Genomic DNA, 18,061 nt, shown 5'->3' with positions numbered 1-18,061 from the left:
CAACAAGAAAAAGATGAATATCCCAAAAGAAAAATTGGCAAAGGTACGAAAAATATTAAAAGAAATATAAATGATGAATAAACATCTGAAAAACAACTGTTTACTGCTACAGGCAAAGAAATGCAAACAAAAACGATGGAAAAAAATTTTTCCAAAACTGCAGGGAAGTCTTTGAATAAAAATACTTGACGTTGGAAGTACAGAACTGCACCACTTGTATTAAAAGGAGGAAAATATATTTCCATATTTACTCAGAAAAATACATAAGAAATGGCCAACACTCGCTGCCTTTGGGAAAGGCGGCAGCTGGCATGGAAAGGATTACAATATTAGTTGAATTGCAGGATTCTTTTTTACCCTAATCCCTAAGGCTCAGTTTTTACCCCTCTGCCAGGAAGACCTTTGGCTACAGCCATGTCCGAGGTGCATTTTCCTGTGTATCACACTTCTGCATTTTTGTACCAAGTGTAAAGGACATATGCCAACATTTTCTTTTTTTTTTTAAATGGAGTCTCGCTCTGTTGCCCAGGCTGGAGTGCAGTGACGCAATCTCGGCTCACTGCAACCTCTGTCTTCCGAGTTCAAGTGATTCTCCTGCCTCAGCCTCCCAAGTAGCTGGGATTACGTCCATGTGTCACCATGCTCTGCTAATTTTTTTGTTTTTAGTAGAGACAGGGTTTCACCACATTGGCCAGGCTGGTCTCGAACTCCTGACCTCAGGTGATCTGCCCACCTCGGCCTCCCAAAGTGCTGGGATTATAGGTGTGAGTCATGCGTCTGGCCCCAACATTTTTATAGTTCAAAACATTTCATAGTTTAAAACCTTCTTGAAAAATTCTCTTTCAAATGCCCAGGATTTTAATATTTCATAGAGTATTTGAAAAGATTTTTATTACCTCTTGCTTTAGCTTTTCCTAAGAGTCAAACAGATATATTTTTGGCACCCTGAACTCTCTTCTTCCCATATGGATGCCCATAAAGTAACATTCAAGCTTTCCAACAAGGCTTATTTTTCCATTTTTCTACATTCCTCCTAAGTTCCTTAAAATCAGAAACTCTTTTATTTTCTTTGCACAGGACAAGGTATACTATAAACAGGAACAACACTAAATTCACTACTTTCCAGCCCACAAGTTTTACTTTCTCACATCACTCTCTCTCTCTCTCACACACACACACACACACACACACACAAAGTGGTGATAGAAGAGTTTTGAATGCATTTTGAGCTGAAGATCTACATTTTTCCCTTAGTGGTAAAATGCACTGGTAAGAATTCAAGTTGGCAATTACTTCTGAACATCTGTTTATTTGCAAAGATGATTTCCTCCCCTCTCCGCAAATCACTCTTCCTCTACTTAAGTTTTTTTTTTTTTTTTTTTTTTTTTGAGACAGAGTCTCGCTCTGTTGCCCAGGCTGGAGTGCAGTGGCGTGATCTCGGCTCACTGCAAGCTCCACCTCCCAGGTTCACGCCATTCTCCTGTCTCAGCCTCCTGAGTAGCTGGGACTACAGGCACCTGCCACCACACCCGGCTAATTTTTTGTATTTTTTAATAGAGACGGGGTTTCACCGTGTTAGCCAGGATGGTCTTGATCTCCTGACCTTGTGATCTGACCACCTCGGCCTCCAAAAGTGCTACTTAAGTTTTAAACGATGGTTCCCAATGTCCTTAAGGATCTATAAACGTTTCCAAATAATACTCAACAGCTAGATACTACAGCAAAATCTAGTCAACTAATAAGCATCAACATACCAATAGAAGAAAGCAGACCTATGAGGATGCAGGATAATCCTTAGCGCATAAATAGAACTTCCTATTTTCATGCCTTAGCAGGAAAAGAATAAGGGTTTGCTGGGGCTCAGAGCTAATTACAAACCTGTTCTTCTTCTGTAAAGGGTACCAGAGCCAATGGCGGAAGGGGTTCCTCCTGGAGGATAGGCAGAAATTCTTTATCCAGAAGGTCTGAAGGTATCTGTAGGACCAAACACATGATCATGAGATTAATGCTGTTCCTGCAATAAGAAGAAATACAAGAAGATAAATCCAAGAAAAAATACTCTTCTGTTTATTGTTATTACAAATACAGATTAAAGCTTATTCAGCCATAATTGACTTCTACAGTCCTTACACATTTTGAGAGAGTCAATATTAAAAACCCCAGTCAATACTCCCCAGCTTTCTCAAGTGATTGCCACTTTTGGATTTAGCACTAACTCTGCTATTCCAGAGCACAAAGTAGAGGAATAAAAGTCTCTACATTTAATGCAAAGCAGAAGATGATAAGGAGAGTTTTATAAGCAATTGTATGTGTCCTTAGCAACCACCATTAAAATGTGAAATTCTAGATCATTGAAAAACAAAGTATACTGGAGGTGGGGCATTGTGGCTCAAGCCTGTAATCCCAGCACTTTTGGAGGCCAAGGCAGGCAGATCACTTGAGGGCAGAAGTTGGAGACCAGCCTGGCCAACATGGTGAAACCTCATCTCTACTAAAAATACAAAAAAAATTAGCCAAGTGTGATAACGCATGTTTATAATCCCAGCTACGCAGGAGGCTGAGGCACAAGAATCACCTGAACCTGGGTTGCAGAGGTTGCAGTGAGACGATATCACACCTCTGCACTCCAGCCTGGGTGACTGAGCAAGACTCTGTCTCAAAAAAAAAAGCATATTGGGAAAAAATACAAAATATTATTTCTTACTAGTCACTCAGTGAGTAAGATAAAAGTCATAATAAAAGTATACTTTACACTGTTTCAGTTTTGATCTAAGTGACACAAATGTAGTGTTACATTTTAAGGTTTTCTCTCCACCAAAAATTTTATATAGTCAAAGGTGCTCCTCCTCTTAACTGGAAAGTAGGATAAGAGGTACAATAAAGAGAAAGGAAAAATTCTTCATTTCTTAGCCACTGAACTAGGATACAAATAGACTTGAAAGGGGGGTTAAGAGGAAGTTAGCTAGAGAAGGCAGTAAGTGCTGACTACTCTCCTGTTTCCATGAAGCTGCCTAAAATATAGTGTGTGATAACACTCAGAAGACCCTCTGTTAACCATTGCAGGCTTCAAAGCAGGGAAACAGTAAGGTGGAAAGAAAAAGCATGGGTCAATACATTAGTAAAATAAATCAATCTTCATGTATCAATACATCATGGTATATATCCCAAAGTCTCATTCATAATTTTGAACTCTTTTCCTACTTCCTTACCTTGTTGTCTTTAAGGAAAAGTGCTAACATCTCTTCTCTGCCATAACGATAATCTGCTAATTTATACTTCGGCAATGCTGGAGAAAGAGGAGGGGATGTAATACTCCCACCACTGGACAGAGCTCGGAGCCTAGAATAGAAAAGACAAAGAATATGTCAAATGTTCTGGCGCTACAGACTTTTTATACTATACACTGTTAAAAAAAATCATTTTAGTTCTTTAGAAAAGCAAAAAGAAATCCTACTATCTCAAAGTATCAGACTAGCTTTAAAACAATCTTAGTGTGTCATGGCACACTAAGAGGGCAGTTTATTGAGAGATAACTAGACAACCATGTGGCAATTCCTCAACTTAAAAGGCATCATGGCTGTGTCCCCCAGAAGCTTAGAGAATGAAAAAGGGACACATTTTTCCAAATTTTAAAAAGCACATATGATTAAAACAAAAGTGAGATACTACCTTACCCTCACTAGATTCATAAAACTTAATAAGTCTGATAATACCAGGTATTGGTAAGGATGTAAAACAATGGAAACTTTCAAGTAGTGTTTATGGTATTATAAACTGAAACAATCACTTCGAAGAATGATTTGATAATAGTTAATTATTTAATTACCTATTTGGCAATTTGATAATGGCTAAAATATTTAATAAAGTATGCTATACAAAACAAAAATCAAAACACAGCCTATAGTAATAATTTTTATATATAATGCATAAATCTGCAAGTAGGTTTATACTGTTTCAAGACATACAAACTGCAGCAAAAGCATAGAAACAAACATGAAATTGACAAATACAACATTGAGAATAAGGTTATATCCACAAAAGATAAGACTATAAAGGCAGCCTTAATTGTACCTGCAATGTTTAATTTTTGCAGCTTGCCAATGAATACACAGGTGTTTATCACAATTTATATTTTTATATGCCTGAAATATTTCACAATGTTTTTAATAAAAGCAATTAATGGTCAGTGTAGAGAATCTGAAAATGCAGTAAAGTACAAAGAGAAAGTGAAAACTACATTTACTGCTAAGAAGACAAAAAATATACTCCAAACTGATAACAAAAGTTGCCTCTAAAGAACAGAACTTGGGGAAAAGGGACTATTTTAATTTTAAAATAATGTATTTTTATGGGGAAAAAGACAGGGAAGAAAACTTCAGCAAAAAATGGCAAGTAAGATTCTACTGTAGCACTGTGTCAGACAGCAAGTAGAAAAACTAACATCAGGAGTAGCTGGTATCAAAGGTTAAAGGGACCAAGCTACTTTAATTCTCCTTTAGATGGAGGGAAAATTCAACAAAAGCATCGAAATATGTGCCCCAAATTGCTAAGATTTATTCACAAAACAAAAAAGGGAACAATCTATTAAACTATGACACATTAAATATTAATATGAAGGCCAAGTAAAGCACAGTAAATATGTGCACATTAAAAATAGCGTACGCATAGTAAACAGTAAAATGTGTTTACAAGAAGAAAGTAATATTTAAAGAAAAAATATGCATTAGTAAAGTGAGACTGTTGGGGTCAAATTTTTTTTTTTTTTTACTGATTATGGAAAATTTTTGTATTTTCATAAATGCACCAAGAAGCAGATGACAAGCTCCCGTGTACCAATCACTCAGTCCCAAAACCAACAATCCATGGCGAATCCTGCTCTTTCCACCACCTTATCTAAGCTTCCTTTGATATTATTTTGAAGAAAAGTTTTGGCTTAGCATTCCATACACAAATATTTAAGAATGTTATTTCTCAAAGAATTTGTTTTTCCCCACAGTGTCTCACTCTGTCACCTAGACTTGAGTGCAGTGGTACGATCATAACTCACTGCAACCTTGACCTCCTGAGTTCAAGGGATTCCCCCACCTTAGCCTCCTGAGCAACTAGGATTACAGGCGCATATCACTATGGGCCCAGCTACTTTTTGTATTTTCTGTAGAGACAGGGTCTCACTATATTGTCCAACTGGGCCTCAAGCAATCCTCCCACCTTGGCCTCCCAAAGTGCTGAGATTACAGGCACGAGCCACCATGCCTGACCCAAAACATTTTTTTAAAGTCTGGGTTTTGCTGATTTTATCCATGATATAATTAAACGTTTTTCTGTCTTTTGCATTTCATGTAAATTGGTGACTGGGTATAGAGATTTTGAGATTTTCATTAATTTGGGTTCTTTTTTGGCAATACTTCATATGTAGAGGTATATTATTCCATCAAGAGGCACACATTGTGATGATGTGTTTGTGATACTTGCAGTAACTGATGATCAATGCTTGGTTCCCTAAGTTCACTAAGGTTGTAAGTGATTATATTCTTTCATTCCTCCCTTATATATTAGTTGGAATACTTCTGCAAAAAGAAATTTTCCTCTTATACTACTTGGTCTAGTTACCGAATGATACTGCTTAATACAAGAAAGGAGGGAAAAAGCCTTAAGTCTTATTTGTTTTCAAAATAATGACTAGGTTCACTTGCACAACAGTCCAACAGTGTCCAACAGTAACAATATATTTCAATCCACAGCAATTATTAACAGTGTTTCAATTGTCTCATCTTTGAAAAGTGGGAGACTCTTCAGGTTGGCTCCTGGGTCCTTTTGACATGACCCTAGCAGTCTTTAACAGCTTCTTTTCTATCTGGTATGTCAGAACGTTCCAGGATCATCTTGTATTTTTCTTGCCTCTGACCTGAAATCAATCATTTCCAGGGGGTCTGGATTCGCTTTCATTTATAGAAATACCACAACCTGGGTTCTGGGAGTGCTCATTGCTACTCTTTGTTTCCTTTCCAAATATTCGTGGGCTTGGAGGTCATTTAGTTCAACCCCCACAAAACAGGTTAAACAACCAGGTAAGAAAACAACATACCCACAAAGGAGTGGTCCAATCACTCCTTTCAAGAAGAAAGGCACTACTCCAGTACCTTCCAAGAAACTGCTTTCTATTAGATTCCTGTAAAGTTGGGCTCTTTACTAAAGAAGTAGAATTAACATCCACTGAACACTGAAGCTGAAAATTTTACATAGGAACTAGCTCATTTAATCTAATTTAACCTTCACAACAACCCAAATGTAACAGATAAAAATAAAGCTGAAGGGTTAAACAACTTGTCCACAGTCACAGGCAGCAGAACAAAGATTCAAACTGAGGTTTTTATTACTAAAAAGACCACAATTGACCGGCTGCAGGTTAGCTCACACCTGTAATCCCAACACTTGGGAAGCTAAGGAGGGTGGATTACTTCAGTACAAGAGTTCAAGACCAGCTTGGCAACATGATGAAACCCCACCTTGACTAAAAATACAAAAATTAGCCGAGTATGGTGGCTCATGCCTGTGGTCCCAGTTACTCAGGAGGCTGAGGTGGGAGGACTGCTTGAGCCTGGGAGGTCAACGCTGCAGTGAACAGCCACTGCACTCCAGCCTAGGTGACCATGCAAGACCCTGTCTCAAAAAAAAAAAAAACCACAATCTTTACAACAATTAGGTCTCAAAATTCTATTTAAAATAGCCACAGTTTAAAATATACGTATATTTTATTAGAAATTGTTTTAAAATATCTTCCTTAACACCAAACCAGTGTTTCCCAACAGTTTCTACCAGAGGAGTACACATCTAAGCACTCTTTCAAATGAAAATCATTCTGGTATTGGCAAATAATCACCATTACTCCTCAAAGACTCCTTCCCATGACCTAATATTCCTAATTTCTTCAATTGCTGCTCACAATAAAATTTCAAATGTATTCACCACCCTGTCCCTTCCAATGTATCACCAATGGTTTTCCAATGTCCAAGACTAAACATTTCTTATAGTCACCAGATCTATTAAGAGTAACACAGGCCAGGTGCAGTGGCTCATGCTTGTAATACCAGCACTTTGGGAGGTCGAGGCGGGTGGATTACTTGAGGTCAGGAGTTCAAGACCAGCCTGGTCAACATAGTGAAATCCCATCTCTACTAAAAATACAAAATAAGCCAGGTGTGGTGGTACATGCCTATAGTCCCAGCTACTCAGGAGGTTGAGGCACAAGAATTGCTTGAACCCAGGAGGCAGAGGTTGCAGTGACCCAAGACTGTGCCACTGCACTCCAGCCTTGGCAACAGGGCGAGACTACATCTCAAAAAAAAAAAAAAGAGTAACACAAAGGCCAGGCATGGTGATTCATACCTGTAAATCCCAGCACTTTGGGAGGCCAAGGTGGGAAGATCACTTGAGACCAGGAGTTTGAGACCAGTCTAGGCAACACAGTGAGATCCTGTCTCTCCAAAAATCAAAAAATTAGCAGAGCATGGTGATGCATGCCTGTAGTCCCAGCTATTTGGAAGGCTAAGGTGGGAAGATCACTTGAGCCTCAGGAGGTAGAGGCTGCAGTGAGCCATGATCGCAACACTGCACTCTATCCTGGGTGAGAGTGAGACTCTATCTACAAAAAATAAAAAATACAAAAATAACATAATAACACAATCAGAGATTTCCTTCAGGTGCTATAAAAAGAAACTGAGGCAAACTGGCAGTAACTCAAACTAAAAGACAGTTGCCTGAATTAGGATAATGGCTGTACTATGATTCAACAATTGACAAATTCAATTCCAAGTCCCTCTTCACCTACAGATACTTAGAAAAGCTAAAACATATTTGTGTAATATTCTTCACTAAAAATCCACCTAAGAACTCATGAACACAAAGAAGGGAATGACAGACACTGGGGTCTACTTGGGGAGTGGAAGGCAGGAGGAGGGAGAGGAGCAGGAAAAACTACTGGTTACTAGGCATAACACTTGGATGATGAAATAAATCTGTGCAACAAACCCCCATGACACAAGTTTACCTACACAACCTTCACATGTACCCCCGAACCTAAAAGTTAAAAAAATCCATATATGATCTTTATCTCCTCCATACAACCCTATCTTCTACAAAATTAACCCCTATGTGCTTTCTTCTGTCTCTAAACATATCTCTTCATTTGTTTAAAACTTTTGATGCAACATCTCCCTTCTAGCTATGCACTGTTCATCTTTCCTCTTCATCCAGAAACATCTCTACTTCCTCGCTTCTTAGTCACTTCAAAACGCAGCGTGCCTGGCTTCTCCTGCCACTCCACTAGCTCCTGCACTGCTCATCAACAACCTCAACACTGCCAAATTCACAGGAAAATTTTCAGTCCTCATCGCCTTCATCTTTCTGGCCTATAATGAGATCTGTTTAACAAAGGAGGCCCAGTTCTACCATGGGTAGTAAATAAGTGGCAGCAGCAGGCCCGTCAAAGCCCCATGATACTCCCAAAATCTTCGCTTGGTAAGTGGTGTCCAAAATCCAAACTTCAGCTTATGAAAGCAATTTGGATAGTCAATCAATAGTGTGACGGTATGGGAGTCAAAAGGCACCTCTATGTAAGCTTGTGATTCTCAAGTCCAGCTGTGACCTCTCCTATAGTCAGGCTTTCATACACAACCATGTAAAGCCCATCAGGTTCAATATGCCCAAAACCCTAACCCTACTCATCAGTTTATTCATCCAACCCCTTCACTGCCCATATTCTCAAACACAGTTAAGGATATCCCAATTTAATCAGCCACTGGATTAAAAATCTGGGATTCATACTTTACTCCTCACCTTCTACCATCTCTCATACCCAACTACCACATCCTACTAGTTTTAAATTCTCCATCTCTCAAGTCTTCCCCTGATCCAACTAACCTAACTTTTATTCACACACTTTTATTTCCCGCCTGGACTGCTGCAAAAGCATCCTAAACGATTTTACTAGTCTTACTCCCCTACGTTATTAAGAATTATTTATTTCTTTTTTTCTCTTTTTTTTTTTTTTTTTTTGAGACAGAGGCTCACTCTGTTACCCAGGCTGGAGCACAGTGCACTCCAATCTCGGCTCACTGCTACCTCTGCCTCCCAGGTTCAAGCAATTCTCCTGCTTCAGCCTCCTGAGTAGTTGGGATTACAGGCACACACCACCACACCTGGCTAATTTTTTTTATTTTTAGTAGAGACGAGGTTTCACCATACTGGTCAGGCTGGTCTCGAACTCCTGACCTCAGGTGATCCACCCGCCTCAGCCTCCCAAAGTGTTGGGATTACAGGGGTGAGCCACTGCGCCCAGCCCCAATTCTTTTTTCACTGGCATACAATGACCAATAAAATTCAAGTCTTGTTAACACAGAAGGTTGCCTCCAAGCTCCTATCTCCCACACTTCACATAACAAAAGTAAACATTATGCATCATGAAGTTCCTCTCTTAAATCAGTTCCTTGCCTTATCTTCACATGCGTCCTTTCTGCTAGCAGGAATATTCTTCCTAATCTTTTTCACCAACAGGAGAGAGAGAGGTGCTGGGAAGAAGAGAGGTTAAGTGGAAGGAGAAAGGAAGAATGAGGATAGAGAGCTGGAAAAAGAGTCAGGGGGAAGGGAGGGAAAAAGAGAATTTGAGATCCTCAAGGCCTTGCTAAACACAAGTTCCTGTACAGCCTTCATGAAACTAAGAGGCTAGTGGAAGAAAATAATAAAGTCATATAAGTGGACATACAGATATTGAAGGGATTTTAGAGAATTCTTGTTCTAATTTACATTTTAAGATTACTCTGGCTGCTGTGAGGAAAACAAATAGAAGACAAATAAAAATGGAAGCCAGGAGTTCACGCCTGTAATCCCAACACTTTGGGAAGCCGAGGAGGACAGATCACTTGAGGTCAGGAGTTCAAGACCAGCCTGGCCAATATGGTAAAGCCCCATCCCTACTAAAAAATACAAATATTAGCTAGGCATGGTGGTACATGCCTGTAGTCCCAGCTACTGAGGAGCCTGAAGCAGGAGAATCGCTTGAACTCAGGAGGCAGAGGTTGCAGTGAGCCGAGATCACACCACCGCAGCCTGGGCGACACAGTGAGATTCCATCTCCCCCAGCAAAAAAAAAAAAAAAGCCAGGAAACATCAGTAGGCCACTGGTGCAAAATTTGTTAGAGATGGTGGCAACTTTCACTAAGGTGATAGCAACAGAGATTCAGAGAAATGAACAGATTCCAGAGATACTGTAGAGATAAAACTGACGTGATGTTGGGACAGACTGGATATAGGAACAGAGAAGTAAAACGAATTATCAAAGATAACTCTGAGACTGCTAGCTTGAGCAAATGGGCACATATGGTATTAAGATGAAATACATATAAAGGCAAAACTAACGAGATCAGTTTTGGAAAATATGGAGTATGAGATGCTTGTAAGAAATCTAAGTGGAAAAATCAAATAGGCAGCTGAATATCCTGTGCTTGCATTATAATTCCTTTACAGCATTATGACATAGTGAAATTATTTAGTGTCAGCTTCCCCATTAAATTCAAAACTAGGTACTGTGTATTTTCATCCTTATTGCCTTAGCACCTAACCCAAGACATAAAACAGAGCAAGCATTTGATAAAATGTTTTCTGAACAAATATTCTCTTCCAAAATATACCCCTCAAAAACATCTAATTTACTACTCCTTCAGTTCACATAGAAATATTTTACCCTGTCTGAAAACTGGAAATATTAACACATCTCATCCTCCAGAATGTCTCATTTTTCACATAATCCCACAATTATCGACAGTAAGCTAGCAATCTCAGGTTTGCATTCTCTTACCCGCCCCCCATAAGACCCTAATGGCTTCATTCAACATTCATTTATTAACTAAATTAGTTAACTAAATATTAATGCCAATGTCCAGTACACTAAGCTCAACAATGGGCTTACCAAAAGAGAGAAATACAGTGCGTTTCTTAATGGAATTAGTTCTTCTTGAGCAAGGCGCAAATACATATACAGGTACATCACAAGGCCATAACTATTTTAACAAATGTATAAATAAAATACTTTGGGGAAGAAAACAAGTACTTCCCTCATCTTTGCAAGGAAAAACCTGGGAAAACTTCCTTAAGACCAAGAAGATGAGACAGAGGAAACTCCCAAAGGAGCTTTCTTGGCTCCTTCCAAGAAAGCCAGATAATGTCTATAATTATTCTCCCTATAATAAAGTCCTTATCTAGACTTATCCGGGTAGGTTTTTGTTGTTGTTGTTTTGTTTTTTGTTTGTTTGTTTTTTGTTTCTAAACATGGGTTCTCACTATGTTGCCCAGGTTAGTCTCAAACGCCTAGGCCCAAGTCATCCTCCAGCCTCAGACTCCTCAGTAGCTGGGACTACAGGTGCACGCCACCACACTCGACTTGAATAGATTTTTGATGCTCAAAAGTGTTTTAAATCACCAAATATTTGTTCGTTTGTTACAGACAGAGTCTCGCTTTGTCAGCCAGGCTGGAGTGTAGTGACATGATCTCAGCTCACTGTAACCTCCACCTACCAAGTTCAAGTAATTCTCCTGCCTCAGCCTCTCCAGTAGCTGGGATTACAGGCGCACACCACTGTGCCCAGCTCATTTTTGTAATTTCTTTTTTTTAGCAGAGATGGGGTTTCACCATGTTGATCAGGCTGGTCTCAAACTCTTCACCTCAAGTGATCCACCCCCCTCGGCCTCCCAAAGTGCTGGGATTACAGGCATGTGCCACCGCGCCCAGCCTAAATATTTTTTTTTTAAATATTTTGAAGATACATTTGCAAACAGGATACAAACCAAAACGTTAGCAAAGCTACTCTGGGTGGTAGGATTAGGGTCCTACCTAGATCTTTCCCTTTGTTGGTCTTTTTGTTTTCCTTTCCTTTTTGGGAGGCAGGGTCTTGCTCTATCACCCAGGCTGGAGTGCAGCGGCACAAACATGGCAGCCTCGATCTCCCAGGCTCAAATGATCCTCCCACTTCAGCCTTCCAAGTAGCTGACACCAAACATATGCACCACCAAGCCCAGCTAATTTTTTTTTTTTTAATTTTTTTGTAGAGAAGGGTGTCTCACTGTGTTGCCAAGGCTTGTCTGGAACTATTGGGCTCAAAGTGATCCTCGTGCCTCTGCCTCCCAAAGTGCTGGGAGCTGGGGGCCAGCCACCATGCCTAACCCTTTTCTTTTCTCTTTTTTTTTTTTTTGGAGAAGGAGTTTTGCTTTTGTTGCCCAGGCTTGTTGTCCAGACTGGAGTGCAATGGCACGATTTCAGCTCACTGCCAACTTCCACCTCCCAGATTCAAATGATTTTCCTGTCTCAGCCTCTTGAGTAGCTAGAATTATAGGCACACACCACCACACCCAGCTAACTTTGTATTTTTAGTAGAGATGGGGTTTCATCATGTTGGCCAGGCTGGTCTCAAACTCCTGACCTCCGGTGATCTGCCCACCTCAGTCTCCCAAAATGCTGGGATTACAGGCGTGAGCCACCACGCCCAGCCCATGCCTAACCCTTTTCTTTTTCTTCTTGTATTGTTTCCACCAGATTTTCTGGAATAAGTGTGTTTATTTTGTTAATGAAACTAACAACAAAAAACTCTAAAAGACCTAAATCTAAGGAATTTAGCACCACAAAAATTATCAAGTCGGTGCTTAGTGTTTTGTCAAGAGCAAACACACAGATGATAATTCAATTCATACAATCCTTCTAGTGGTCAAACTGTCCATATATCATCCAAAGTCTTAAAAATAAAACGTTTGATTTAATAATTCCACTTCCAAGAAATTAATCCAAATAAAATGATCAGTGATAAAAACAAAATTGTTCAAGGGTATACATACGTATCATTTACAAGAGCAAAACATTAAAAACAACTTTACTTTCCAACAATTCATCCATTTAATAAATATTTATTCAGTAGCTATGTGCCAGGCACTGGAGATACAGCAGTTAACAAACTGTACAAAAATCTATATCAAAGTACCTGCCCTCAATGGAGCTCACAGTCTAGTGGGGGTTGAAAGATAGGATATAAATAACAAAATGAATGTATAAAATATTTGGCATGTTACATTTTGATATAAAAACATGACGAAAAATTAAGCAAGGAAGGGAGTAAAGGGTGGAGAGTTATACAGATTGTCAGGAAAGGTCTAAGGTGGTAGCATTTGAGGAAAGGCTTAAAGAAAGACACTATTGCTTTATATCTAGAAAGGATATACTTGGCATTGAATGTATCATACCCTTTTAAACTGCTCTGATAACGTAATATATTTTTTTATTCTATGTAGAAAAATAATCTAAGACCTAATGATTCCACAGACCTTAAAAAGTTCAAGCTTTGGCCGGGCACAGTGGCTCACGCCTGTACTCCCAGCACTTTGGGAGGCCAAGGTGGGCAGATCACCTGAGGTCAGGAGTTCAAGACAAGCCTGGCCAACATGGTGAAACCCCGTCTCTACTAAAATTACAAAAATCAGCTGGGCGTGGTGGTGGGTGCCCGTAATCCCAGCTACTCAGGAGACTGAGGGAGAAGAATCACTTGAACCCGGAGGCAGGGGTTGCAGTGAGCTCAGATTGCACCACTGCACTCCAGCCTGGGTGACAGAGCAAGGCTGACTCCACCTCAAAAAAAAAAAAAAAAAAAAAAAAGTTAAAGCTTACAGCCACTCATGGTCTGTCCCTACCGAAATTTTAAATGTTCTCCCATCTTCACAACTGCCCCAAGATACAAATAAATTGGTTCATTTTAAGTATTCCTTATTGAACATTATGTTTTACATTATTCACAAAAATGATGACCTTAGTAAACACTGTATCACTTAGTGCTTCTGTCTCATTTAGAGTTAATTGCACACTGGTTCGATGTCATCAATCTAAATCTTGATTCTCAAGTACCCTGGGCACAGCTCTTTACCTCAAGTTTCACAAAGAACGTCATGTGTGAAGAAAAATAAGGTAGTACTCTCTACACCTACTGTAACTTTCCAGCTCAGGATTACTTAAAGGGCCTCATATATTCCCTTTGCCAGAAGGAATTGTGACAGATGATACACATAGGGCACTATGCCTACTTACACCTGCATTCCTCAGTTCATCAGCATTTCAGATGACTAAGGGAGTGCTCCTAAGCTCTAGTCCGCAAGGTAACAGATATACAATTAGGTGAGTCTACTGTTTAAGCATGGAAATGGTGATTGCCCTCTGTTTAAGGCTACCTCAATTCAAATTTTGTACAAAACACTGAGCCACTCAGGTGAAATACCATCAAACAAAATTTCAGAGTATCAATAAAAAGGAGGATGTATAAGATGCTATTCAAAGATGCTCAATACTACACTGAGATGACCTTGAGAACTCATGGTATAGGGCAGGAGCCAGCAAACTGTCTCTGTAAAGGGCCAGAGAATATTTAAGCTCTGTGAACCAAATGGCCTCTGTTAACCCTGCCACTGTAGCATGAAAGCAGTCAGAAAATATGGAAGCAAATGGACGTCTCTGTCTTTCAATGAAACTTTACTTACAAAAACTTCACAGTCCCACAGGCCACAATTTGCCAACCCATACTATAGGGCATCAAGCTGAATGTATATTGATTCTAAAACATCATCAGTTTTTCTTTTCCCTTTTGATGTGTCTAAATTCCTGGTGTTCCCTTTCTGTTACCTATAAACAGCAGGATGCTGAAAAAAACAACTTCCTTAAATTAGCTGACAATTTTAACCATGTTTTTATAAAGAAACAGACATGAAGGTATGTAAATATAAAAGAGAAGCAGTTACAAATTCTAGATAAAGGCGGATGAGTTGCACACAAAATGGCTTAAAAAGTAACTTATATGAATTTAAATCCACTTGATAAAAAGAATTAAGGTAGAAATAAAGATTTAACTATAAGAATGTTCATTAAAAATATTTTTATAATGAAAAATCAAGAACAGCTTCTATATGCCACATCTAGAGGACTAGTTGAATAAATGACGGTACATCCATACAATGCAACCGTTTAATACAACAGAAAATATTTATTGATTAAAAAAAGATGTTTCTGATTTGGTTATTTCTTTAAGCAGGCTACAAAACTAAAGGTACAGTATGATCCCATTTTTGTAAAAAATAAATGTATATATACACAAATAAGCATACATAAAACCACCTGGAAAGATACACCAAGATATTTACAGTGTGTACCATGGATGTTGAAATTACGATGGTATTTTCTGGCTTACTAGTTATTTCTAATTTTTTTAGAAACATATTAATTTGATAATAAAATCATTTTTAAAATATAAAGGAATAACTGAAACAAGTACAGCATTACTTAGGTTAACATGTTCTAAATAAACTCTCAAAATACAGGAGTTCCATCAGTTCTTAGAACTTCAAACAGTGATTTCTCCTCAGTCTCCAAATGCTGGCTATAAAGGTTAAGAAAACTTCAAGATCACATATATTAATAAAAAGAAATGTTTCTAATAGGGTAAGTTAATAAGACTCCTCAAACAGAGTTACTACAGGAAGTCTAGGAAGTCTATATCATTTATTGAACCACACCCACCTGAACAACCAAGAGTTTAAGACATAAATCCAATTTATCTATTTTAGATACTGCTTCTGATATTACCAAAGGGGTTGCCCAAGGTTTGAATAGAAAAATTAATTATTATTATTGATGCCACTGAAGAGAGGATCTTCAATCACCAACTTTGGGGAAAAAGAAAGGAGGGGAGGGGGGAAAGCCACACTACAATGTGATGGATCTCAAAATTCCATGAGAATTCCATATTCGGGGTCCAAACACATCTGTAAGAGACTCAAAGGTCAATTAATTGTTATCATGTCCAACGCTAACTCAATCCTAGACAGGCTACTGCTAACAGCTAGTATTAACACTGAACTACCTGCCTAGGCCATCTTTCAAATAATACTTCAATGAAAACTATTTCTCAAATGAATCTATGAAGAGCAATGACAAAACAATGTAGCAGAAAACATACAGACATAAAAATGTTATAATTATACTTACATAAAATTGTATATGCACCTAGACAACGACTTAAATAAACAGAAAATAATTTTCTAGGAGGGTCAGACTCCCGCCATCATTACATATATAACCAGACAAAGAAAAAAAATTTTAATTAAGTATAGAATACACTCATTTACCAAATATAATTTATTCCTGAACTAACACATTGTTTTCAGCAAGGCACATAAAGCAAAAGTCTCAAAAACATGCACATTTATAAACCACCTAGCACCTGTCAAATACTTTACTACTGTATTAGTCATCCAATATCAAAGAGGATGAGATTTTGAAAACTCACCATTCAGGCCCAAAGTTCAGCGTCTGCGTTTCCGCTGCCATTCTTTTCCGTATTTTTACAATAGATTTTTCTATGAGGAGAAACCTGTTAACGAGAAAAATATCTCCATACAATTAGTTGAGATTAAATGTGGAATTCCAGGCCAGAAAGTACAGCTAGAGAGCATTTTATTTATGCTTCTCTCAACTAGAGTCACAAAAATGAGATTTTAAAATTACTACTTAAAACAATAATATAGCAGGCAAAATGAAATGAATAAATCAACCCTTATATTCTGATTCCCCACCTTTCTATGTTAATCTGGGGGAACGAGGCATAGTTTAAGATGAAGCTAGAGAGACAGGTAGGAACAGACCACACAGGACACTGGGGACTAAGTTAAGGATTCTCTCCCTTTATCTCTGGAACAATGGGGAGTGAATGAAGGGTAATATATTTACATTTTAGTTTCTATTACTTCCTAGTAATGGCTCCCCTCTCACCATGAGGTACATCAAAGATTATTAAAATAAGGACCCTCCTTACCTATCACAGAGCTTCAACTCTCCTCACTTTCTGCGTTTAGCATTTTACCCCCTAGTGATTTTTTTTTAACAGACAGTGTGTCTCACTATGTTGCTCAAGCTGGTCTCAAACTCCTGGCCTGACCTCAAGTGATCTTCCTGTCTCAGCCTCTCGAGCCTAGTGCTTCTTTTAAAAATTATCTTGGATCAGGCCAGGAACCACCAGGCAAGTACCTGTATTACAGGTTCATACCTGTAATTCCAGCGCTTTGGGAGGCCGAGATGGGAGAATTGTTTGAGCCCAGGAGTTGGAGACGTGGTCTCTAAAAAAAAAATTTAAAGATCAACTGGGCATGGTGGTATATGCCTGTAGTTTTAGCTGCCTGGGAGGATGAGGTGGAGGGATCACCTGAGCCCAGGAGTTTGGGGCTGCAGTGAGGTGTGGTCCTGCCACCGCACTCCAGCCTAGGCGATGGAGTGAGAACCCGTCTCTACAAAATAAATAAATAAAAATAAATTTATAATTTGGGAGGCCAAGCCAGGCAGATGGTTTGGGCCCAGGAGTTCGAGACCTGCTTGGGCAACATAGTGAGACTCCATCTCTTTAAAAAAAAAAAGTTTTTAAATAAAAAAAATATAAACTTTTTAAAAGTTGCCTCAGATTGTCAAGTTAAAATAATAAACTAATGAATTTCACAAGTGACATTTTGAAAGTAATTTTAAGATATGGGAGCTTAAAAATGGAAAATACTATAAAAATTGTAAACATAACTGGCCCTCCATATCCATGGGTTCTGGTCAATGGATTCAACCAACCTCGGATGGAAAAAAATTTTTTAACTGCATCTGTACCAGCATATATAGATACTTCTTTTCCTTGTCATTAATCCCTAAACAATACAGCGGAACAACTATTTACACAGCATTTCTGTTGTATTAAGCATTATAAGTAACCTAGAGGTGTTAAAGTATATAGAAGCATGTACACAGGTTATACGCAAATACTATGCCATTTTACATTATCCTTGGACTTGAGCATCCAAGGATTTTAACATCTGAAGGACATCCTAAAACGAAACCCCATGGACACTCAGGGACAACTGTATACTGTAAAATATCTCTAATATACATCACACAGGGCACTGGGGACCAAGTTAAGGAGTCTCTCCCTTTATCACCCTGTTGCCTCTGTTT

General features: G+C 38.7%; 1 protein-coding gene across 12 annotated transcripts in view; it reads right to left on the bottom strand.

The window, feature by feature from the left end:
* Window positions 1-18,061, bottom strand: part of GIGYF2 (GRB10 interacting GYF protein 2) — a 165,486-nt gene that overhangs the window by 109,671 nt on the left and 37,754 nt on the right. For 9 of the 12 annotated variants that reach the window (XM_065526255.1, XM_065526261.1, XM_065526260.1 and 6 more), the window contains 3 exons: window positions 16,365-16,448; window positions 3,210-3,339; window positions 1,879-1,974 (listed from right to left, as the gene is read on the bottom strand). In XM_065526255.1, coding sequence (XP_065382327.1) covers window positions 1,879-1,974; window positions 3,210-3,339; window positions 16,365-16,405 — 267 coding nt within the window. In that variant the 5' untranslated portion in view covers window positions 16,406-16,448. Of the gene's footprint in view, window positions 1-1,878; window positions 1,975-3,209; window positions 3,340-16,364; window positions 16,449-17,120; window positions 17,191-18,061 lie in introns of all 12 variants that reach the window. The other 3 variants (XM_065526257.1, XM_065526256.1, XM_074010531.1) reach the window with 1 other exon arrangement.

This window comes from Macaca fascicularis, chromosome 12 (assembly GCF_037993035.2).
Source record: "Macaca fascicularis isolate 582-1 chromosome 12, T2T-MFA8v1.1".
Classification (NCBI taxonomy): Eukaryota; Metazoa; Chordata; class Mammalia; order Primates; family Cercopithecidae; genus Macaca; species Macaca fascicularis.
Note: the sequence above shows the minus strand (reverse complement) of the source record. Positions and strands in the feature narration are given on the sequence as shown.